The sequence below is a fragment of the Oncorhynchus nerka genome, linkage group LG25, assembly GCF_034236695.1.
Source record: "Oncorhynchus nerka isolate Pitt River linkage group LG25, Oner_Uvic_2.0, whole genome shotgun sequence".
NCBI classification, from domain to species: Eukaryota; Metazoa; Chordata; class Actinopteri; order Salmoniformes; family Salmonidae; genus Oncorhynchus; species Oncorhynchus nerka.
The window spans coordinates 55,017,234-55,043,494 of record NC_088420.1 but is presented as its reverse complement, the minus strand read 5'-3'; the positions used below and the strand labels follow the sequence as shown (position 1 = coordinate 55,043,494).

Here is a 26,261-nt window from a genome sequence, read left to right as displayed (position 1 = left end):
TTGTAAGTGCCTTAATGTGCCTTGGCAGCAACTAATGGGGATCCAAAATAAATACATAACATTTGCAGTGTACAAATTACCATCTGCTCTGACAAAAATTGGCCCCCAGCTGAATCTAGTTGCCTACCCCTGCTCTAGGGACATCGGACTTGTTCTGTGTTTACTAATTATACACACTCTATAGTTCGCTAGAGATTCCGATGATAGACTTAGCTGAGACACATTTGAATGTGTTTGTTCAATACATTATGTTTTTATACCTGTTTCAGACCATCTTCTTCCATTTGATACCTATTGAACAAGAACTCTGCCTCCTCCCCCTTTAGGTGATGTCATCGTCTACATCAATGACATCTGCTGCCTGGGCACCACTCACGCCGATGTGGTCAAACTCTTCCAATCTGTTCTCATTGGACAAAGCATCACCCTGGTCCTCTGCCGGGGTTACCCCCTGCCTTTTGACCCCGAGGACCCCAGCGGGGCATCCGCCGGAAACTCCCTGACCCCCATTGGCATGGAACACCACCCCATGGTGGTGAACGGGCGTAGCAGCTACAACCATTACCTGGAGTACCTCTCCCTGAGCTCTCAGCTCCCTTCGCAGGCTCTAACTCAGCCAGGGGCACCCCACCCTGGGGACACCCACCTGGATGGGTCCTCATTACCGCTCACCAACCCTGGGTCCGCTCCGGCCGTGACGCCGCGCGACGACAATGTCTCCATGGTGTCGTCAGGGGCGACGGGGATCACCGGGGGCGTGATCCAGGGGGCGGAGCTGCTGACGGTGACTATGGTGAAGAGGGCAGAGGGGTTCGGGTTCACCATCGCCGACAGCCCCACGGGGCAGCGGGTCAAACAGGTGGGGTGTTATTCTTGTGTTAACCTTCTATGTATGTTGTACATTTTGCATTGTGTATTCTACTGCTCTATCTGTGTCCGTTTGTCGATCCGTCCCTCTGTCTGTCGTCACCCCTACTTTTCCATCCTCATACCTGACTATGTTCCGTGTTGTACAGGTGTTGGAGCCGGTTGTGCAGGACGGAGTGGGTCTGAATGAAGGAGACTTGATCGTGGAGGTGAACCAGCAGGGTGTGGCGGGGGCAAGACACGGCCGTGTGGTGGAGCTGCTCAAAGAGTGTCCTGTCGGAGCCGAGGCCACGCTACTCATACAGAGAGGAGGAGGGGAAGGTAAGTCTTTCTGTCTCTTGAACAGCCTCTTTCTGACTTGATTACCCTTTTCACACTACTGAGCTTAGCTGAGCCAAGCCGAAATGTACTAGGGTGGCTTGGTTAAGCACCCACAATAGATCATAGAATGGACACAGTGCTGGAAATAACAATGGGAGGAGAAAATATCAGAGCCAGAATATTGTTCAGGTTGTCACATAAGTGTGCAAAGGGTATCTGTTAATCAGTCTCTCTCTCATACGTACAGTATGTTCCACCTGCAGACACTTGTGTTTCAAAGAGGAGATTGATGAAAGATCTCAAATTATTTAGATTGTCTTGAAGGATGTCTCTTTTTAGGCATTCACTGACAGACATACCACAACAGACCTGTTTCTACAGACCTATGTACAGTACAGTATTTAAGCGCTACTGGGTGCTTCATCATATAGGGAGTTTTTGTCCCTCCCTTTCTCTTTTTCCCTTCTTGTATTTTTACTTTTATGATTGCACAGTTGGAATTTAGAGAGGGGAGATTGATGGATACAAAGAGGGGTACAGACAGAAAGGATTCTATCAGGAGAGTTGGACCCTAGTCATCAAGGAAGTTGTGTGGTGCAGAATCGGCTGTGTTTGCACTTGACCACACTCTATCACTATCCTTTACGATGCATGTCCCTTTGTGCCTCTGAAATGAGTGGAATAATGAAATACACCACCATCTTTGACCCAAGGGCGTTGCTAATTACCTTAGGCTGCCTGTACCAGCCGACCCATAGAACAACTCACATACACATACACAAAGGCGGACATGCATACACACACATGCAGACTTGAGGACACACACACACACATTAACACATACAGTGCATTCAGAAAGTATTCAGACCCCTTGACTTTTTCCACATTTTGTTATGTTACAGCCTTATTCTTAAAAGGATCTGACCTTAAATTTGCCTAAAATGACATCCCCAAATTTAAATGGATTAGATTGTTTTGTCAGCGGTTTCAGACTCGACTCTTCTTGGGTATGACGCTACACGCTTGGCACAGATCCTCTCAAGCTCTGTCAGGTTAGATGGGGAGCATTGCTGCACAGCTATTTTCAGGTCTCTCCAGAGATGTTTGATCGGGTTCAAGTCCGGGCTCTGGCTGGGCCACTCAAGGATAATCAGAAACTTGTCCCGAAGCCACTACTGCGTTGTATTGGCTGTGTGCTTAGGGTCGTTGTCCTGTTGGAATGTGAACCTTCCCCCCCAGTCTGAGGTCCTTAGTGCTCTGGAGCAGGTTTTTATCAAAGATCTCTATGTACTTTGCTCCGTTCATCTTTCTCTCTATCCTAGCTAGTCTCCCAGGCCCTGCCCCTGAAAAAGATCCCCACAGCATAATGCTGTCACCACCATGCTTCACCGTAGGGGTGGTGCCAGGTTTTTCTTCCAGACGTGATGCTTAGTGTTCAGGCCAAAGAGTTCCATCTGGGTTTCATCAGACTAGAGAATCTTGTTTCTCATGGTCTGAGAGTCCTTTAGATGCCTTTTGACAAACTACAAGCGGGCTGTCAAATCAAATCAAACTTTGTCATATGCGCCAAATGTAGACTTTACCGTGAAATGCTTGCTTACAAGCCCTTAACCAACAGTGCAGTTCAAGAAGAAGAAAATATTTACCAAGTAGGCTAAAATAAAAAGTAATAATAAAAAGTAACACAATACGAATAAAAATAACAGGGCTATATACAGGGGGCACCTGTACTGAGTCAGTGTGTGGGGGTACAGGCTAGTTGAGGTAACCTGTACTTGTAAGTGGGGGCAAAGTGACTTTGCATTGGTAACAAACAACCAGTAGCAGCAGTGTGCAAAAGGGAGGGGGGGGGGTCAATGTAAATTTTATGAATTGTTTAGCAGTCTTATGGCTTGGGGGTAGAAGCTGTTGAGGAGCCTTTTGGTCCTAGACTTGGCGCTCCGGTACCGCTTGCCGTGCAGTACCAGAGCGCCAAGTCTAGAACCAAAAGGCATGTGCCTTTTACTGAGGAGTGGAATCCGTCTGGCCACTCTACCATAAAGACCTGATTGGTGGACACATACATATATTTAGTAGTTGTTATTGCAGGTGTAGCAAAATGCTTGTGTTCCTAGATCCAACAGTGCAGTAATATCTAACAATACAAAGAAATCTAACAAGTTAAATAATGGAATTAAGAAATATATAAATATTAGGACGAGCAATGTGAGAGCCCGGACTTTACAGTGTATATACTGAACAAAAATATAAACACAACATGCCAGAATTTGTCTGAGTTACTGTTCATATATGGAAATCAGTCAATTGAAATAAATAAATTAGGCCCTAATTAGGTCCTGATTTCCCATGACTGGGAATACAGATATTCAACTGTTGGTCACAGATACCTTTTCTTTTTAAAGTAGCGGGTGTGGATCAGAAAACCAGTCAGTATCTGGGTGACCACCATTTGGGACACATTTCCTTTGTTGATCAGGCTGGTTGATTGTGGCCTGTAGAATGTTGTCCTACTCCTCTTCAATGGCTTTGCAAAGTTGCTGGATATTGTCTGGAAATTAAACATGTTGTTGTACATGTCAATCCAGAGCATGCTCTGGTGATCATGGTATCAAATTGCCATCAATAAAATGCAATTGTGTTCATTGTTCGTAGCTTATGCCTGCCCATACCATAACCTCACCACCACCATGGGGCACTCTGTTCACAATGTTGACATCCGCAAACTGCTCGTCCACACGACACCATACACGTGGTCTGCAGTTGTGAGGCCTTTTTATTTACAATGACGGCCTACCCCGGCCTAACCCGGACAGCGCTGGGCTAATTGTGCACCGCCATATGGGACTCCCTATCACAGCCGGTTGTGATACAGACTGGAATCGAACCAGGGTCTGTAGTGACGCCTCTAGCACTGAGATGCAGTGCCTTAGGCCCCCAAGTGGTGCAGCAGTCTATGTAGTGCACCAAGTGGTGCAGCAGTCTAAGGCACTGAATGGTAGAGTATGCTGGTCGAGTGCATGGTAGAGTATCCAGGTGATAGCCGACTAGTGACCGTGACTAAAGTTCAGGGCAGGGTACTGGGTGGGGGCTAGGGGTGATTATTTAACAGTTTGATGGCCTTGAGATGGCAGCTGTTTTTCAGTCTCTCGGTCCCAGCTTTGATACACCTGTACTGACCTCGCCTTCTGGATGGTAGAGGGGTGAACAGGCCGTAGCTTGGGTTGCTGTGGTCTTTGTGGATCTTCTTGGCTTTCCTGTAACACTGAAATCTCTAGATGTCCTGGATGTCAGGCAGTGTGCCCCCTTTGATGCTTTGGGCAGACCACACTACCCTCTTGAGAGCCCTGCAGTTGCGGACTGTGCAGTTGCGGTACCAGGCGGTGCTACAGCAAAACATGATGCTCTCAATTGTGCATCTGTAAAAGTTTGTGAGTTTTAGGTGCCAAGACAGATTTCTTCAGCCTCCTGAGGTTGAAGAGGTGCTGTTGCGCCTTCTTCACCACATTGTTTGTGTGGGTGGACCATTTCAGTTTTTCAGTGATGTGTACGCTCCGAGGAACTTGAATCTTTCCATCTTCCCGTCGTTGTGGATAGAGGGGTGCTCCTTCTGCTGTTTCCTGAAGTCCATGATCAGACCCTTTGTTTTGTTGACATTGGGTGAGAGGTTATTTTCCTGGCACCACACTCCCAGGGTCCTCACCTCCTCCCTGTAGGCTGTCACACCGTTGTTGGTAATCAGGCCTACTACTGTTGTGTGGTCCGCAAACTTGATGATCGAGTTGGAGGCGTACGTGGCCATGCAGTCATGGGTGAACAGGGAGTAGAGGAGGCGGCTGAGCACGCACCCTTGTGAAGACCCAGATTTGAGGATCAGTGAAGTGGAGGTGTTGTTTCCTACCTTCACCACCTGGGAGTGGCCCGTCAGGAAGACCATGACTCTCAAAGCACTTCATGATGACAGAAGTTAGTGCTATGGGGCGATAGTAATTTAATTCAGTTACCTTTGCTTTCGTGAGTACAAGAACAATGGACATCATGAAGCATGTGGGGACAGCAGATTGGGTTAAGGAAAGATTAAATATGTCTGTAAACACTCCAGCCAGCTGGTCTGCACAAGCTCTGAGGACACGGCTAGAGATGCCGTCTGGGCCGGCAGCCTTGGGAGGGTTAACACGTTTAAATGTTTTACTCATGTCGGGCATGGAGAAGGAGAGCCCGCAGTCCTTGGTAGTGGGCCACATCAGTGGCACTGTGTAATCCTCAAAGCGGGCGAAGAAGACAGGAAGCAAGACGTTGGTGTCCGTGACTTAACTACACTGTTTGTATTCAGCCATATTCACAGTCACCTTCCCATGGTTAAATGTGATGGTTCATGCTTTCAGTTTTATGAGAATGCTGACATCTATCCATAGTTTACGGTTAGGATAGATTGTAATAGTCACAGTGGGTACATCATCTCCTGTAAACTACCTGAAACTCTGTCACCATATCAGTGTATTCGTTAATGTCATTCTCGGAGGCTACCCGGAACATATCCCAGTCCTCGTGATCAAACAATCTTGAAGTGTTGATTCTGATTGGTCAGACCAGCGTTGAATGGTCCTTAGCATGGGTACTTTCTGTTTGAATTTCTGCCTGTAGGAAGAGAGGAGCTAAATGGAGCCATGATCAGATTTGCTGAAGGGAGGGCCGGGGAAGGTCTTGTAGGCATCCCTGTAGTTGGAGTAGCAGTGGTTGAGTGTTGTAGCAGTGCGAGTACTACAGTCAAGGTGTTGATATTACTTCGGTAGTGTTTTCCTCAAATTTGCTTTGTTAAACTCCGAAGCTACAAAAAATGCGGCATCAGGATATGTGGTTTCCAGTTTGCATAAAGTCCAGTGAAGTACTTTAAGGGCCGTCGTGGTATCGGCTTCAGGAGGAATATACATAGCTGTGACTATAACCAAAGATAATTATCTTGGGAGGTAATATGGTCGGTATTTGATTGTGCGGTATTCTAGGTCAGGGGAAGAAAAGGACTTGAGTTCCTGTATGTTGTCACAATCACACCATGAGTTGTTAATCATGAAACATACACCTCCACCCTTCTCCCCGAGATATATTTATTTCTGTCTGCGAAATGAACTGAGAACCCATCTGGCTGTACGGACTCAGACAGTATATCCAGAGAGAGCTATGTTTCCGTGAAACAAAGTACAGTGTGGCAAAAAAGTATTTAGTCAGCCACCAATTGTTTAAGTTCTCCCACTTAAAAAGATGAGAGAGGCCTGTAATTTTCATCATAGGTACACTTCAACTATGACAGACAAAATGAAAAAAAAAAGTCCAGAAAATCACATTGTAGGATTTTTAAGGACTTTATTTGCAAATTATGGTGGAAAATAAGTATTTGGTCACCTACAAACAAGCAAGATTTCTGGCTCTCACAGTCCTGTAACTTCTTCTTTAAGAGGATCCTCTGTCCTCCACTCGTTACCTGTATTAATGGCATATGTTTGAACTTGTTATCAGTATAAAAGACACCTGTCCACAACCTCAAACAGTCACACTCCAAACTCCACTATGGCTAAGACCAAAGAGCTGTCAAAGGACACCAGAAACAAAATTGTAGACCTGCACCAGGCTGGGAAGACTGAATCTGCAATAGGTAAGCAGCTTGGTTTGAAGAAATCAACTGTGGGAGCAATTATTAGGAAATGGAAGACATACAAGACCACTGATAATCTCCCTCCACGCAAGATCTCACCCCGTGGGGTCAAAATGATCACAAGAACTGTGAGCAAAAATCCCAGAACCACACGGGGGGACCTAGTGAATGACCTGCAGAGAGCTGGGACCAAAGTAACAAAGCCTACCATCAGTAACACACTACGCCGCCAGGGACTCAAATCCTGCAGTGTCCGACGTGTCCCCCTGCTTAAGCCAGTACATGTCCAGGCCCGTCTGAAGTTTGCTAGAGAGCATTTGGATGATCCAGAAGAAGATTGGGAGAATGTCATGGTCACATGAAACCAAAATATAACTTTTTGGTAAAAACTCAACTCGTCGTGTTTGGAGGACAAAGAATGCTGAGTTGCATCCAAAGAACACCATACCTACTGTGAGGCATGGGGTGGAAACATCATGCTTTGGGGCTGTTTTCTGCAAAGGGACCAGGACGACTGATCCGTGTAAAGGAAAGAATAAATGGGGCCATGTATCGTGAGATTTTGAGTGAAAACCTCCTTCCATCAGCAAGGGCATTGAAGATGAAACATGGCTGGGTCTTTCAGCATGACAATGATCCCAAACACACCGCCCGGGCAACGAAGGAGTGGCTTCGTAAGAAGCATTTCAAGGTCCTGGAGTGGCCTAGCCAGTCTCCAGATCTCAACCCCATAGAAAATCTTTGGAGGGAGTTGAAAGTCCGTGTTGCCCAGCAACAGCCCCAAAACATCACTGCTATAGTGGAGATCTGCATGGAGGAATGGGCCAAAATACCAGCAACAGTGTGTGAAAACCTTGTGAACTTACAGAAAACGTTTGACCTCTGTCATTGCCAACAAAGGGTATATAACAAAGTATTGAGATAAACTTTTGTTATTGACCAAATACTTATTTTCCACCATAATTTGCAAATAAATTAATAAAAAATCCTACAATGTGATTTTCTGGATTTGTTTCTTCTCATTTTTTTTTTTGTCTGTCATAGTTGAAGTGTCCCCATGATGAAAAATTACAGGCCTCTCTCATCTTTTTAAGTGGGAGAACTTGCACAATTGATGGCTGACTAAATACTTTTTTTGCTCCACTGTATGTTACAATCCCTGATGTCTGTCTGGAATGAAATCCTCACCCTGAGCTCGTCAACTTTATTAGCCAGAGATTGAACATTAGCGAGTAATATACTCGGAAGCGGTGGAATGTGCACTCCTCATGAGTCGGACTAGAAGTCCACTCCCAATACCTCTTCTCCACCGGCGGTGTTTTGAATCAGCTTTTGGAATCAGTTCAAGTGCCCTGTGGGGTACGAACAAAGGATCCAATTCGGAAAAATTGTATTCCTAGTTGTATTTCTTGTGAGTTACATTCGCTCTGATATCTAAAAGTTCTTCCCGGCTGTATGTAATAACACAAAAACAATTCTGGGCTAATAATGTAAGAAATAACACAGAAAAAAATGTATACTGCAAAGTTGCCTAGGAGCTAGAAGCACGGCTGCCCTATCTGTCGGTGCCATTTTGCTTGAAAACGTGTGCTTTTAAAGGGAGATTAACGTGGGAAAACCTTTGTACAGTAAGATAAATATTATCCTCCACGTGTGAGTCCGGTTTCTTTATACTGGGCTTAGACCAGAAGAAAGCGAGGTAGTATTTACAGTTGAAGTCGGAAGTTTAAATACACCTTAGCCAAATACATTTATACTCAGTTTTTCACAATTCCTGACATTTAATCCAAGTGAAAATTCTCTGTTTTAGGTCAGTTAGGATCACCACTTTATTTTAAGAATATGAAATGTCAGAATAATAGTAGAGAGTATGATTGATTTCAGCTTTTATTTCTTTCATCACATTCCCAGTGGGTCAGAAGTTTACATACACTCAATTAGTATTTGGTAGCATTGCCTTTAAATTGTTTAACTTGGGTCAAACGTTTTGGGTAGCCTTCCACAAGCTGGAGGAATTTTGGCCCATTCCTATTGAAAGAGCTGGTGTAACTGAGTCCGGTTTGTAGGCCTCCTTGCTCGCACATGTTTTTTCAGTTCTGCCCACAAATTTTGCGATGGCCACTCCAATACTTTGACTTTGTTGTCCTGTAGCCATTTGGCCACAACTTTGGAAGTATGCTTGGGGTCATTGTCCGTTTGGAAGACCCATTTTCGACCAAGCTTTAACTTCCTGACTGATGTCTTGAGATGTTGCTTCAATATATCCACATACATTTTCATCCTCATGATGCAATCTATTTTGTGAAGTGCACCAGTCCCTCCTGCAGCAAAGCACCCCCACAACATGATGCTGCCACCCCCTTGCTTTACGGTTGGGATGGTGTTCTTCAGCTTGCAAGCATCCCCCTTTTTCCTCCAAACACAACGATGGTCACTATAGCCAAATAGTTATATTTTTGTTTCATCAGACCAAGGACATTTCTCCAAAATGTATGATCTTTGTCCCCATTTGCGGTTGCAAACCCTAGTCTGGCTTTTTTATAGCGGTTTTGGAGCAGTGGCTTCCTTGCTGAGCGGCCTTTCAGGTTATATTGATGTAGGACTTGTTTTACTGTGGATAACGATACTTTGTAACTGTTTCCTCCAGCATCTTCACAAGGTCCTTTGCTTTTGTTCTGGAATTGATTTGCACTTTTCGCACCAAAGTACATTAATCTCTGAACTCGTCTCTTTCCTGAGCGGTATGACGGCTGCGTGGTCCCATGGTGTTTATACTTGCGTACTATTATTTATACAGATGAACATGATACATTCAGGCATTTGGAAATTGCTCCCAAGGATGAACCAGACTTGTAGAGGTCTACAAATTATTTTCTGAGGTCTTGGCTGATTTCTTTTGATTTTCCCATGATATCAAGCAAAGAGGCACTGAGTTTGAAGGTAGGCCTTGGAATACATCCACAGTGACACCTCCAATTGACTCAAATTATGTCAATTATCCCATCATAAGCTTCTAAAGCCATGACATCATTTTATGGAAATTTCCAAGCTGTTTAAAGGCACAGTCAACGTAGTATATGTAAACTTCTGACCCACTGGAATTGTGATACAGTGAATTCTAAGTTAAATAATCTGTCTGTAAACAATTATTGAAAAAATTACTTGTAGATGTAGATTACAAAGTAGATGTCCTAATCGACTTGCCAAAACTATAGTTTGTTATCAAGAAATTTGTGGATGTGTTGAAAAACCACTCCACAAATGAAAATCCACTCCCAATGAAAAACCACTCACAATGACTCCAATCTAAGTGTATGTAAACTTCCGACTTCAACTGTATGGGCATTTCTTAAATGGCATGGTTTCCCAGATGGTGTTATAAAAAAGTAACAAATTTGTTTGCAAAATTACCTGTACAAGTGAATATAAACCACTCACTGACCGAAGCCTTCATTGTTGAGAGGCGTAAAGCATTCTTGTCCTCTTAGCGCAGCACTCTATGTGCTGGCCATCAGCCCCTTGTTAAAAAAAGCATTTTAAAGGATGATAGGATAAAAGGTGTATCTGTTGGAAATAGTTGTGTAGTTATCTCTGCTTATGCCGACGACATGTCTTCATTCATTCGCAAGAAGAATTACATTTCATCATTTTGGATTCTATGAGAAAGAGCTTTCTAAACCTATAGAAATTGAAAGATGAAATGTAATTGCTCGGCATCTATATACGTGGAACGAATTTGACTAAGAAAAACTGGGATAGAGAAGAAGCTATGGTTCATGAGGTGGTTAAGAAATGGTCTGGCACTAGCTACAAATGTGGAACAAATACTGTTAATGTGCATTTTATCCACCGACTGATGAATGCATCCTAAGGATCAATAAGGCATGTGTTTAGTTAATATGGGGTTCAAATAGTGAGGTAACAAAGACAGATACTCTTTTAAGAATGAAATAATTAGGAGACATTGCTGCATTGAACGTGGGTGTGAAGTAAACATGTTTTGCAAGTGCCATAGCTTGAAATGTCCTTTGGATATGGTTGACCTGCAGAGGTTGGGAAAATTACGTAGGAAATCAAGAAAAAACGTACCTCAGTTTGGGCTATGGCAACTTCACTGACAATTTTATACATTTGAATATTAACTGGTACAGTGACTTGAACAAAACTATTTTATAAACTGATATCTGATTAAATGTATGGTGGTGAAGTCACATACATCACCCCTGCAGAAAGTAAAGAATGTTTAAAAAATATACTATGCATGGTTGAAAATAAGAATTTGTTCTTAACTGACTTGCCTAGTTAAATAAAGGTTTAAAAAAAAAGTACAACTCTTCCCAGCTAGGACTTATTGGGGATTTTTTTTAAGGATCTGCTCCCTCCAGCCTACAGCTAATGATGCAATTATGTTTAAAACAAATGCAACCAGCAAACTCATTTAGGGGCAAGTTCCACAAACAATGCCAAAACAAGAGGAATAGGAAATGCAGTAAACTGTGAATGTTTTCTCTGGGTTACAAAGGGTCGTTTTCACAGTCTAATGTTGATAAAACAGAGGTTGGTTTTGTGAGTATAACCAGTTACACTGGTTTTTAGGTCAAATGGTGTCCCTCTGCTCTCATGTTATGTGTAATAGCCTACGATGTATGGATTCAAATAGAATCTGTGATAGTTCATTCTTGTTCTGTATTCCAGTTCTTACTTTGCACTGACATTAGCCTATTCCCTCTTGTACTGTCTTTTTCCCCCCCAAAAATGTTGGTCTGTGTTATAAGATACAGTTATTTTCCCGTGTCTGCTCTCAGGACTAAAATGTGTTGTCTGTTTCTCTGCAGGTCACCTCTCTCCATGGAAGACCTCCAAACAGGTATTTGATTGCAGAGGGAGAAGGGTGACACAGTAACATATTTAATAAGTGTGTGTGCGTATGCGTGTGTGTGTGCGGGTTTGTCTGTCTCTGGGACTTAATTGAGCAGCCTGGGAGGTGTTTTTGCCTTTGCTTCACTGCTGATTTAAACAGTCTTTCTTGACCTGCTTAGAGTCAACCATTGGTGGTAGCCTATTATGTTTATTTGTACAGTAATTCTCTGAAAAGAGGATGGGCTCGTGTTATTTTTGCTTCAATTAGGCACATTTTTATAGTGGTGGTTTGGGCTTTGAAAACAATTATTTAAAGACATGCTCCGGAACTTTGGCGACAGCTTAGTATTTTTTAAACCTCCTGCTTTATGCTGTCAATGTATAGTTCAAACATGCATAATCTATGAGTAAAATTACTGTGTTAGCTACCTCTATTAGCCACAAAATCCCTAACCGTGCGGCACCATTTTCCTTACATTTTCCACCATGTGGGCCAGCCCCCTAGCAATTCAAGTTCTAACCAATGAGCTTCAGCCCCTTGTCATTTGAGTGACAGCTAGCAAGGTGCAGACACAGCAGAGCGGAAGAGAGAGCAATGACATTGTGCACATACGTGACGTTGTACATCATTGTCTACTTTTGGCTCGTGAGCCCCACTTTAAGAACTACTGGCTAAAATGTTTAGGCTAAATCCAATTGAATTCAATCACTTTTTGGCAGCACCCATTATGATTTGAACGAAACCTCCTATACATATTTGCCCAATGTAAAAGTGCTCAGGAAGTGACTTTTGGACCTGAATGCCAAAACAGTCAAGATACAAAAGTGCTCCAAGTTGACCCTACCATACCATGAGACATCCATGTCTTCATCACTGGAAATGATAAATGGCTTTTTTTTTTTTTGATATCACTTAAAAGCTTAGAAACAGTATACTGTCCTCCTTATAGTGTGTGTAACCGTAACTTCACAGCCAGCCAAACTCCATTCAACAAGAAACTGAAACAGTGCCAGGGATAGTTTTCCAAAAACCTCCAGTGTTTTATTGATGAAACGGAGTGAAACTGAAACATAAAATAATGGAATTACTGATACAGCTTAAGCCGAATATATAAATACACAATACAGTGCTCAGCCAACAACTGCATTTAAAAAAATTCTAAACCCCAATAGTGCACACACTTCACCTGAATGAAAGGAACTAGCTGCTACATCAATTAACAGACACTCTAGGCAGGGTGGTACACTTGACATAAAATCTGAATTCCCAACCATCTAGTACAAATACTCTCTGATACAACAGAGACAAACATCTTAGAACATGATTTGTACTCACAAGCATTGCTTTCGAAGGATTTATCAACAAGGATGGCAGGAGATAACCAGCAGTGCTGCAACCGTCCTCAACAATGAATCTTATTGAAATTACTGCCTAGTTCCCTTTTCAGCACCAAAGAAAAAACACAAGCTAGTTGTAATTCAATTGAATGGCCCCCGGGTGGCGCATATCAAAGTGTATATAAACCCTGAACGGAGCAGAACAAACAGGTTGTCAAACTTCAACATTTCTGAATATGCATATATATTTTTTTACCTTTAACGTCAATGATCTAAAAACACACGTAAACTCAAATGTTTTTCACATTCTAATTTGTTGTACCATAGACCCTATTTTACGTTCTCGAAGGTTTTTGTGTTGTGCCCGCCATCAGTTGAGACAGAGCATACTCTTTAATACAGGGTGGTTGTCATATTTTGGCTGATAAATGGACTAAAATGGGAATACATTTGAAATTTCAACTTTCAAGTGGTACCATGAAGATGGTTGGGGGTCCACACATCAGACAACGTAAATTGAATGGGAATATCTGTTGTTTTAAATTATACTGTCAATCCTCCATAGCAAACCTATTGAAATCAAATTGTATTTGTCACATGCGCCGAATACAACAGGTGATAGACCTTAGTGAAATCCTTACTTACAAGCCCTTAACAAACAATGCAGTTTTAAGAAAATACCTTTAAAAAAGTAAGATATCAGAAAAATAAATGATTAAAGCAGCAGTAAATAACAATAGCGGGGCAATATACAGGGGGTACCGGTACAGAGTCAATGTGCGGGGCCCCGGTGTCGAGGTAATTAAGATAATTTATACATGTAGGGGGGGGAGGGCAATGCAAATAGTCTGGGTAGCCATTTGATTAGCCGTTCAGGAGTCTTATGGCTTGGGGGTAGGAGCCATTTAGGAGCCTCTTGGACCTAGACTTGGCACTCCTGTACTGCTTGCTGTTACGTAGCAGAGAGAACAGTCTATGACTAGGGTGGCTGGAGCCTTTGACAATTTTTAGGGCCTTCCTCTGAAACTGCCTGGTTATAGAGAATCCTGGAAGGCAGAAACTATAGGAATACAGTAGCAGTCAAAGTTTGGACACACCTACTCATTCCATGTTTTTTCTTCATTTGTACTCTTTTATATATTGTAGAATTATAGTGAAGACATACCAACTATTAAATAACACATTTGGAATCATGTACTAACCAAAAAAGTGTTAAACAAATCCAAATATATTTGAGATTCCTTGCAATCAACAGGTGCCTTGTTAAAAGTTAATTTGCAGAATTTCTTTCCTTCTTAATGAGTTTGAGCCAATCAGTTGTCGTGACAAGGTAGGGGTGGTATACAGAAGATAGCCCTATTTGGTAGAAGATCAAGTCCATATTATGGCAAGCAAAGTGAAAAGACTGTGAATCATTACTTTAAGACATGAAGGTCAGTCAATAAGGAAAGTGTCAAAAACGGAGAGTTTCTTCAAGTGCAGCCACAAATGCTACCACTACCACAGCATTCTGCAGTGATACAGCATCTGGTTTGCGCTTAGTGGGACGATCATTTGTTTTTCAACAGGACAATGACCCAACACACCTCCTTGCTGTGTAAGGGCTATTTGACCAAGAAAGAGAGTGATGGAGTGCTGCATTAGATGACCTGGCCTCCACAGTCACCCGACCTCAACCCAATTGAGATGGTTTGCGATAAGTTGGTGTATAGAGTGAAGGAAAAGCAGCGAACAAGTGCTCAGCATATGTGGGAATTTCTTCGCGCTTGTTGGAAAAGTATTCTATCAAGGCAAATGGTGGCTACTTAGAGAAATGTAAAATATATTTTGATTTGTTTAACACTGATGATTTACACTGTGTCACGCCCTGGCCTTAGATATCTCTGTTTTCTTTATATGTTGGTTAGGTCGGGGCGTGACTAGGGTGGGTACGCTAGTTTTTGTAGGACTTTAAACTATGGGGAATTGACAAAACTATGAATGAAAAACACCTATGAACTGAATGCCCTATTGATTTGAGTGGTCTGTAATTCAGCTTTAAAATACAAATGTGTACGCAGTTATCTAAACATGACTGGATTAAATTAAAGTAATTGACATACATTTGAAGTCGGAAGTTTACATACACTTAGGTTGGAGTCATTAAAACCTGTTTTTCAACCACTCCACAAATTTCTTGATAACAAACTATAGTTTTGGTAAGTTGGTTAGGACATCTACTTTGTGCATGACACAAGTAATTTATCCAACAATTGTTTACAGATAGATTATTTAACTTATAATTGACTGTATCACAATTCCAGTGGGTCAAAAGTTTACATACACAAAAATGACTGTGCCTTTAAACAGCTTGGAAAATTGCAGAAAATTATGTCATGGCTCTAGAAGTTTCTGATTGGCTAAGTGACACAATTTCAGTCAATTGGAGGTGTACTTGTAGATGTATTTCAAGGCCTATCTTCAAACTCAGTGCCTCTTTGCTTGACATTATGGGAATATCAAAAGAAATCAGCCAGGGGAAAATAAATTGTAGACAACCTCAAGTCTGGTTCATCCTTGGGAGCAAATTCCAAATGCCTGAAGGTACCACATTCATCTGTACAAACAATAGTACTCAAGTATAAACACCATGGGACCACGCAGCCATCATACCGCTCAGGAAGGAGATATGTTCGGTCTCCTAGAGATGAATGTACTTTGGTGCGAAAAGTGCAAATCAGTCCCAGAACAACAGCAAAGGACCTTGTGAATATGCTGAAGCAAACAGGTACATAAGTATCTAGATCCATAGTAAAATGAGTCCTATATCGACATAACCTGAAAGGCCGCTCAGCAAGGAAGAAGCCACTGCTCCAAAACTGCCATAAAAGAGACAGACTATGGTTTGCAACTGCACATGGGGATAAAGATGGTACTTTTTGGAGAAAGTCCTCTGGTCTGAAGAAACAAAAATAGAACTGTTGCGCCATAATGACCATTATATTTGCAGGAAAAAGGGGGAGGCTTGCAAGCCGAAGAACACCATCCCAACCGTGAAGCACGGGGGTGGCAGCATCATGTTGTGGGGGTGCTTTGCTGCAGGAGGGACTGGTGAACTTCACAAAATAGATGGCATCATGAGGATTGAAAATTAAGTGGATATATTGAAGCAACATCTCAAGACCTCAGTCAGGAAGTTAAAGCGTAGTTGTAAATGGGTCTTCCAAATGGACAATGACCTCAAGCAAACTTCCAAAGTTGTGGCAAAATGGCAACAATGGACAACAAAGTCAATGTATTGGAGTGGCCATCACAAGGCCCTGACCTCAATCCCATAGAGAATTTGTGGGCAGAACTGAAAAAGCGTGTGTGAGCAAGGAGGCTTAAAAACCTGAATCAGTTACACCAGCTCTGTCAGGAGGAATGGGCCAAAATGCACCCAACTTATTGTGGGAAGCTTGTGGAAGGCTACCCAAAACATTTGACCCAAGTTAAACAATTTAAAGGCAATGCTACCAAATACTAATTGAGTGTATGTAAACTTCTGACCCACTGGGAATGTAATGAAAGAAATAAAAGCTGAAATAAATCATTATCTCTACTATTATTCTGACATTTTCACATTGTTAAAATGAAGTGGTGATCCTAACTGACCTAAGACAGAGATTTGTTACTAGGATTAAATGTCAGGAATTGTGATAAACTGAGTTTAAATGTATTTAGCTAAGGTGTATGTAAACTTCCTACTTCAACTGTAAATCTTTCTCCTTTATCCTATCCCATCACTATCTGTCTCTACTGCTGTGCCTTCAGATACCAGAGCAGTGGGACCCCCATGGAAGTCCCCAGACTTGCTTGTCAGCCCCAGTGCTTCCCCCGGGCACACCCTTCTCTACCCAGCCACAGCATCACACCTCGGTCCCCGACTCCACGGAGGGCTTCGACCTCAACAAACCCGACCCATATGACCTCTATGAGAAGTCCAGGGCCATCTACGAGAGTAGACGTGAGTATTGTTACATGGTGTAAGATAAAGTTTCCGCTAGACAAAGACCTTGGGTAAGTTTTGGATTTTCCCCACTGAGGGAAATTATGATTGGGGGAGGGGAAGCTGATCTTAGATCTGTACCTTGGGGAAACTTCACCCCGGAACGAGTACCACACTTCCGCTTCCTGGTTCTGCACTGGAGGCTTATACGAGGTGGAGACTTTTCCTTAACTGAGAAGATGTGGCAACGTAATGTCTGTTTTGTCCAGTAGTGGCGGAAGTTATATCCACAGCAACCAAAACCAACAACTAAATCAACATAGCTTCATAACATTATGGAGTATTATTTAGGTATGGCATATTCAGATAATGCTTAACAACACTAAGTGTGAATACTGAATATGCAATCAGTAGAATTTGTACCGTCTGTCTTTTTTCTTATTCAGTCTGTGAAGGATATTGATCTCTTAATCCTGAAAGATTAAAAATCAGTGCTGCTTTCTCTCCTCTCTTTGCCACCGTTGTCTGTGTTTGTGGGGGAATTCTCTGCATTCAAATTCTTTCTTCCTCACTATCTGCATCCCCTCCTCTTTCTCACCTCTTTTATCCTTGTTTTTTCTACTCCTCTCCCTATCGTTCTCTCCCTCTCCCTTCCCTCTCCTTCCTCATTCCCTCCCTTTCTCCCTGTGCCTCCCTCCCACTCTCTCTTTCTCTCCCCCTATCAGGTCCAGAGTACCAGGAGGTGGAAGTTCACCTGTTGAGGGAGAAGACTGGGTTTGGCTTCCGCATCCTGGGGGGAGACGAGGCCGTGCAGGCTGTGAGTCCGGACGCCCGCGACAAGGCTCGTATGGGACGGGCTGGACAACACACACCATTATACACACCTAGCATGTCTCACCTCATTGAACACACCTGCTGTCTGCTGCTGCCTACACACCTAACACACTGAACAACATGTAATACAAACCTAACATCATTTATACAACGGGTGGGTCTCATCCTAAATACTGTTTGGTTAAAACAGCATTCCTGGCGGTGTCTATCCACAAGTTACCACAGGCATTTTTACGTCATAGAACAAAGTAAATCGGCTAAATCTATCTGACTGCGCAATCCACTGTCTCATCAGCCCAGCCAAGCAATCTATAAACTTGATCTACACTATAAAAAACATCTAGATATTATATCCCATTACTTTTAGACGAACATTCAGTTTTCAACAGCATAGATTTGTATAGACCTTGCTGTCTGTCTCTCCGACTTTGCAACATTATTTCAATATTCAAATTTGATCTCCATCTGTCCCATAGTAATGAACGTGTCGGGACGAGACAGACAGGCAGGCAGCATTTCTCAACCAGTCGAAATCAGGAATCAGATAGCATCATTTTTATGGATATACAGTATACAAAGAAATGTCAATTGAAAAAAAGACAGATGAAACAAAGTGCACTTTTCCAGCTTTAGTTTGAAGTGATTGTGTTAGCTATGTTGTCCTGACGAGTGAGCAAATGTTCTATGCCAGGTGAAATCACGCCTCATTAGCTCATTGTTATGGATGTATCCAAATAAATGTCTCTATAAAACAGCTTATGCAAATACAGATACTGTTATATTGGCTGCACTTTTTGACGTGACTGTAAGTTAGCCGTAGTTAGCTAGCAAGCAAGGGATAAGAATGTTGTCAGCCAGTATGGCAATGGAACATTTCAAAGTAACAACTGGGTCACGTCCATAGATACAGAACAAAAACATTGAACGACTGGGTCGCGTCTCTGTTAACTGAACCGATAGACCAACCAGCCAGCTTGGGTACCAACCCTAGATTTGTTTTGGGACTACATCTTGTGGAAGGATGAAATATTATGAAGAAATTCATCAAAATAATTTTTTTAATGAAAATATGTCAATCATTATTTGAATATGTTGGTAACCTGTTGTATAAATGTGATAATGCCCCCGAAGCCGGTGTTTGGAGGAGATATTGACACGACTTCATCTCAGGCCTAACACCCCTGCCAATATATCCTCCAAACACGGGCTTCTCGAGCATTATCACTTAAGTAATAAACACCTAACACCATAATACCCAACTACACCATAATACACACCTAATGTCATCTTACACACATCTAACCAACTTAGAGTTCCATTATTATATTTTTTTACGACCCAACTGATTTCAAATCAAAATGCAAGTTATAGATCTGTCATTGTCATTGACAGCAATTCTTATAAGCGTTATATCCGTTCTGTATGCAATATTTTTTTATGGTTTGTTTTTTAAATTCTTTGCTACGAAACGTTTTGCGACAGTGTGGCCCACTGAACACGTCCGATAGAATTCAACTATGTTTATTTATTCCCACCCAGCACATCTATAAATGTGCTGCTAATATAGATTGTCGTTGAACAGATTGTGATTGGGGCGATCATAGAGAACACTCCTGCAGAGCGCGATGGGCGTCTTCGACCTGGGGACGAGCTCATCTCCGTGGATAAAATGGTGGTTGCTGGGAAGCCACACAGATACGTGATCGACCTGATGCACGCCGCTGCACACAATGGTCAGGTCAGCCTGAAGGTCCGGAGGAGAGTCCACTTCTTCAGTGAGTAGAATTCACTACAATGTATACACTAATTCACTAATCACTACTATACTACGTATACACTAATCACTACTGTAGTACACTATACACACACACTATACCAGTGGCGGTCAGTGCCATTCAAGATGAGGGAGGGCGATTCTTTTCATGTCCATGGCCTTATTTCTATTACAGCATATTGGATGACTGTCATTCATATTCCATTACACCGTTTATATAACAGTGATAGGTTTAGGCTACTATATGATACTACATTCTTCTCCGTTCCCATTGTGATGTTGCTACAACTTAGCCTCTGAATGAAAGTTTACAATGTAGGTGCACACAGGTCAAGACAGAAATTTGAGCTGACAGACAGTGACACATTCAATACCGCCTTGCATACTCTTGCCAGGATCGAGCTGATATAGGGTGTAATCATTAGTCCAACAGTTGCAAACAAGAGTTTCTATTGCACAAATTCAGGTATGTTCATCTTCGTTTTGTTCCATTTGTTTCCGTTTAAGATTTTTTTCAACAGAATTGGCGGAATTAATAGATCCTTGATCACGTGCAAACACAGTTCGCTTTCATAGCATCCACGCTTTATTCCTTCTCGTATCTATGTGCTCTCCTCCTCTCACCTTGTCCATTCACTTGTGGACTTCAATGCACAAACACATCAGGCAAAAAAACGTTCCAAGCCAAATCATATGATAACCATTACACACAGCCTACATCGCTGTCACCATATTATCTAAAGTAACGTGATAGTCAACATATCTAATATAACTAACGCCTCATTAAAGCTGATACAATCATGCAGTAATGGCAATAAATTAGTGGCAATAAATTAGTAAAAGCTTACCTTGACTTGGAAGAGTTCCAGTGTTGTGTTGGATAGTGTTTGAGTATGCTAAACTAGCTGCATTTGCTAGCTAAGGAAGTGAAAGTGAAAGTGAAAAGTGACTCTCTCTCTCTTGCTTCTCCTTCATTTTGGAAGAAACTATTGTTTTTCCTCTAACTTTCAGTCAACTACTCACCACATTTATGCACTGCAGTCCTAGCTAGCTGTAGGTTATGCTTTCAGTACTAGATTCATTCTCTGATCCTTTGATTTGGGTGGACAACTTGTCAGTTCATGCTGCAAGAGCTCTGATAGTTTGAAGGACAACTTCACCACTTACTGTGTAAGTCTATGGAAGGGGGTAAGAACCATGAGCCTCCTGGCACCCAGAGGAGGACGGAAGCAAGCTGTCCTCCAGCTATATCATAGTGCTACCCTACAGAGTGCTGTTGAGGCTACTGTAGACCTTCATTGCAAAGAAGTGTTTTAATAAATGTTTTTTTGACGTGATTATATTTAATATAGTTTTATCTAAAAAGTATAAATGTTTTATGATTTTTATTCTTATGAAATTCACTGAGGAGGATGGTCCTCCCCTTCCCCCTCTGAGGAGCCTCCACTGCACTATATACATTATATAATGGCCAGATCAGGCTGACGGTCAGGAGGAGAGTCCACTTCCCGGGTGAGAAGGGTACGTAGCATAGAGGGGGTAGAAAGTCACCTTCAACATCTCTCTCTCGATTTCTGCTGCCCTCTGTAGGTGAGGTGTTAGGGGTGAATGGCCGTAGCCCTGGCTACGTGTCCACGCAGCAGAATTCCCCGCGCAGCGACGCCGCCTCAGCTTCCTGTCCCGTAACCCCCGGCAATGTCCCACCACCATCCACCACCTCCCCTCCGGAGGGCACCGTCCCCCTGCATACCAGTGATGTCATCATCCACCGCAAAGAGAACGAGGGCTTCGGCTTTGTCATCATCAGCTCGCTGAACCGACCGGAGAACACAGCTGTCATCAGTGAGTTACAAGATGTCTCTCAAGTGCCGTAGGAATATAATCACCAGAGTAAAACTACAAAAGTAACTCTATTTCTATGTCTTTCGCTATGGGTTATTCTGGAATAGAACAGGATGGGTGCGTAGACCATTTGGGATTTTCTGTTAATTGATAGTTACACAACACCACTCCATGTGTTTTAAAGTTAGCCAAGAGGGGAGATAAACCTTTTGCCATGATGTTAGAACACTTGTAATAACTCAGAAAACATTACACTTCTACAACTACCCCTCCCTCTTGGCCAGTCCTTTCCCTTCGATGTTTGCAGATCTGTGAGGTAGAAGCAATTTGGTGGAAGCTTTAGCACTACACTGTGGTAAATATATACCGTACCTATTCAAACCCTTCAGACAAGCTAACATCGAGGGGTTATGGCCAAAGGGTAGGGCAGGGTTGCCCAAACTCGGTCCTCGGGACTGTGCCTCGAGGAGGCATTCTCCTATTTCCATTTTTTCTTTTTACTATCTGTGATAAACACGCCCCTCTCAAAGTACTGGGTAAGAGGTTGAGACAATCCCTGGTTTACAGTGGAATTATCTGATTTGACCCTAACATCTCAAATGAGGCTGTGAATGAAACTGCTGAATGCCGGCCTATGGTTAATCTATGGAATTCTATCGAAATTGAGCTTTCAGAAGTTGTAAAGGCACTCAAATCTATTGACCTTAAGAAAACGGCTGGCCCGGATAAATTTAACACTTCAGACGAACCATCAAGCAGGCAAAGCATCAATACAGGACTAAGATTGAATCCTACCACACTGGCTCTGACACTCGTCGGATGTGGCAGGGCTTGAAAAATATTACGGACTACAAAGGTAAACCCAGCCGTGAGCTTCCCAGTGACACGAGCCTACCAGATGAGCTAAATGTATTTTATGCTCGCTTCGAGGCAAACCCCATTGAAGCATACATGAGAGCACCAGCTTTTGCAGGGGACGTTGTGATGACGCTCTCCGTAGTCAATGTGAGCAAGACCTTTAAACAGGTCAACATCCACAAAGCCGCGGGGCCAGACCTATTTACCAGGACGTGTACTGAAAGCATGCGTGGACCAACTGGCAAGTGTCTTCACAAACATTTTCAACCTCTTTTTAACCTCTCCCTGAAGGAGTCTGTAATAAAGCGAAGGTAACCTGCCTAAATGATTACCACCCTGTAACACTTGCGTCCGTAGCCATGAAGTACTTTGAAAGGCTGGTCATGGCTCACATCAACAGCATCATGCCAGAAACCCTAGATCCACTCCTATTTGCATGCCGCCAACAGATCCACAGATGACGCAATCTCAATCACACTCCACACTACCCTTTCCCACCTGGACGTCCTAACGTGTGAGAATGCTGTTCATTGACTACAGCTCAGCTTTCAACACCATTGTGCTCACAAAGCTTATCACTAAGCTAAGGACTAAACACCTCCCTCTGCAACTGGATCATGGACTTCCTGACGTGCCGCCCCCAGGTGGTAAGGGTAGGCAACAACACATCTGCCACGTTGATCCTCAACACTGAAGCCCCTCAGGGGTGCATTCTTAGTCCCCTCCTGTACTCCCTGTTCACCCACGACTACGTAGCCCGACTCCAACACCATCATTAAATTTGCTGACAACACAACAGTGGTTGGCCTGATCACCGACAACGATGAGACAGCCTGCAGTGTGGTGCCAGGACAACAACTTCTCCCTTGATGTGAGCAAGACAAAGTAGCCGATCATGGACTATAGAAAAAGGAGGGCCGAAGTGCTCCCCATCACTGTCCATTTGATCTGGAAGAAAAAGTTTCCTCTGAAGAGAAGAGAATTATCAGGAAGCACTGGTACATTACTGATACTGACCCACAATTGAAATCCATTTTTAAATATCCCCCACGTATGGTTTTTAAAAGACACCCAAATCTGAGTGATATTGTGGTTAAATCTGATTACCCACCAGAGAAAAGTGTTAGGTTCTAATTTTTCAGAGTGAATAACGCACGGACACTAGAGAAGCTTAACCAAGTTGAACACAGCTGTGTTCAGACGAAGACATGTTTCCATCACTACAGGTGTGTGTATATATATATATATATATACTCCTCTTTGGGCACTCCTCCTTCCCTCTAATCCTTACATCTTATGATTTGACAGGAAGAGGGTATTAGGATAGTGAACCATAATTTCTCCCTTCAGGGGATCTGACTTCAACCCCTCCTTCACCGAATCCTTAGATGTCCATCTGCTTCCCCTATAGCAATCCTGTGACTTCCTCCCGTCCACCCAACGCATTCCAAAGCCATCTGCCTTTCTACAGAGAACCATTAACCTCTGACATAAAAACCAGTCTCTTCCACTCCTTTATATACTATGCTTATGCGTATAACAATGTTCAACGTTTACCCTGAATCCAATAAAAGGGAAACTTTGTTGGACAAGGTTCCAGAGGGTAATTACAACTGTGGCCAATGTGCTCAATGCAGCTTTACGTACAAATGCAACTCATTTATCCACACCCGCACAGGACAAAGATTTAAGATCAAGGGCTTGATTACCTGCATGTCCACCAATGTTATTTACATGTTGAAATGTCCCTGTGGTCTGTCTTACAAAGGGAAAATCTGTAGAAGCCTTAAGACACAAATCAATGAGCACCGCAGCAATATACGGACAGGTGAGACGACAATATAGTTACTGCTCATTTTGTACAAGCTGGACATCCTATTTACTCTCTGAGATACATTGAAATAGAAATGGTCAAGATGTCACGCAGGGGAGGGGACATTGAGAGGAAACTTCTTCAAAGGGAGTATTTTTGGATCCACAGGCTCAACATCCTTAATTGGCCTTAATTTTGACCTGAATCTGTTTTTATTGTTTTTTTTTCATCCTAATTGAATACTGTATGTGAATTACTGTGTATGATCATTCCCTGTGTATGATCATTCCCTGTGTATGATCATTCCCTGTGTATGATCATATATTTTGATACATTGAATGTTAATATTGTGAAACTGTTATACATTTTTCTACCTCCTGTTACAGGAAGTGATATCACTGAGTACTGCCCTTATATATAGGACCTTCCACCCCCACCTGGGATATGGATGCCTGATGAAGACCTAAGGGTCGAAACATTGTTGTTAATCAATATCACCTGGCAGCATGAGCAGCAGTGTGCAGAGTTTTCCTTTATGTTTCTATGGGTTTGCCTACAACTCCAGCACCTGTGGAAAGTACCTGCATGTGTGTATGTTCTTCAGCTTTTGTAACTTTTTTTTATCACCTGCCCAATGGGGCAAACTCGGAGTAGGCTCAAGTTGTGTGACTGCTCAGTGCACTTTGTCAATCCCTGTGCATATGTTGGTTTTTGCCCTAGCACTATGCAGCGTATTCAAATGATCAACTCATCATCAAGCTTTGATTATTTGAATTCGCTGTGTAGTGCCTAGGGCAAAAACCAAAATGTGCACCCCTTGGGATCCACAGGACCGAGTTTGGGAAACCCTGGGGTAGCGATAGGGAGTGATTTGAGACCAACAGACGTTAAAATGTTTCTTCTGTAATGTGCTCCCATAGTGGTTTGTTGAGAAACACGCAAGACAACATTTCAGTCCCACTGGGATGTTCTTCAACTACCCAGTGGGATCAAAACATTCTTGTTTGTGTGTGCATCTCAATAAACCACCAGGGGGCAGATTTGCGGGCAATACTTTCAGTTACAATTTATTTTCTGTCCAGCAAATAACAAGTTTATGCACATATTTGCCAAAACATTGATTCTACTCCCCGTACTAGCTGTGCCCCACAAGATTGGGCGTATCATCGAGGGCAGCCCAGCGGATCGCTTTGGCTGCCTGAAGGTTGGCGACCGGATCCTGGCCGTCAACGGGCAGTCCATCATCAGCATGCCCCACGCTGACATCGTCAAGCTCATCAAAGACGCCGGACTCATCGTCACCCTGCACATCATACCGGAGGAAGGTGAGTCAGAGAAAATGAGAGCGTAGGGAGGGAGAGAAGGAGAGAGGGAAAGAGAGCAGAGAATAGGGAGGGAGGGAGTCAGAGGATATGAGAGAGATGAGAGAAGAGGGATGGCATGAGGGAGGGATGGATAGAGAGAGGGAGAGTAGCAGTATACTCAAATAGTGAGTACTCACATGGAATGGAATGACAAGAAATTGCTGTCTCTAGATGGTCCATACTATTACAGTATACCTCTGGCTTATTATCTTTATGCTGACCCCTACTTCTCTTGAACAGGTTAAGCTGGACTCGCCATTCAAATTATATATTATTCAACAGACTCGAGCATTTATACATTTTGACAAAATAATTGCATTTTGCTCCTGTAACAACAAAAGAAAGAACCAATTACGTTTGCAAAGCTGTCATCAAGGCAAATCAAATCAAATCACATTTTATTTGTCACATACACATGGTTAGCAGATGTTAATGCGAGAATAGCAAAATGCTTTTGCTTCTAGTTCCGACAATGCAGTAATAACCAACGAGTAATCTAACCTAACCATTTCACAACAGCTACCTTATGCTACCGTGCTTCTACACCTGCATTGCTTGCTGTTTGGGGTTTTAGGCTGGGTTTCTGTACAGCACTTTGAGATATCAGCTGATGTACGAAGGGCTATATAAATAAATTTGATTTGATTTGATTTATGGCTGCAATCCCAATACCTGGATCGATATGACAACTACCAGTGAAAATAGAGGGCGCCAAATTCAAACCACAGAAATCTCATCATTACAATTCCTAAAACATACATGTGTTTTATATCACT

The 26,261-nt window shown here is 42.7% G+C and overlaps 1 protein-coding gene across 1 annotated transcript in view; it reads left to right on the top strand.

The window, feature by feature from the left end:
- LOC115109742 (membrane-associated guanylate kinase, WW and PDZ domain-containing protein 2-like) overlaps window positions 1–26,261 on the top strand; it is a 257,310-nt gene that overhangs the window by 213,969 nt on the left and 17,080 nt on the right. The window contains exons 10-17 of the mRNA XM_029635036.2: window positions 327–859; window positions 1,017–1,188; window positions 11,671–11,702; window positions 16,826–17,018; window positions 17,726–17,817; window positions 19,417–19,609; window positions 21,199–21,450; window positions 25,261–25,446. Coding sequence (XP_029490896.2) covers window positions 327–859; window positions 1,017–1,188; window positions 11,671–11,702; window positions 16,826–17,018; window positions 17,726–17,817; window positions 19,417–19,609; window positions 21,199–21,450; window positions 25,261–25,446 — 1,653 coding nt within the window. The remainder of the gene's footprint in view (window positions 1–326; window positions 860–1,016; window positions 1,189–11,670; window positions 11,703–16,825; window positions 17,019–17,725; window positions 17,818–19,416; window positions 19,610–21,198; window positions 21,451–25,260; window positions 25,447–26,261) is intronic.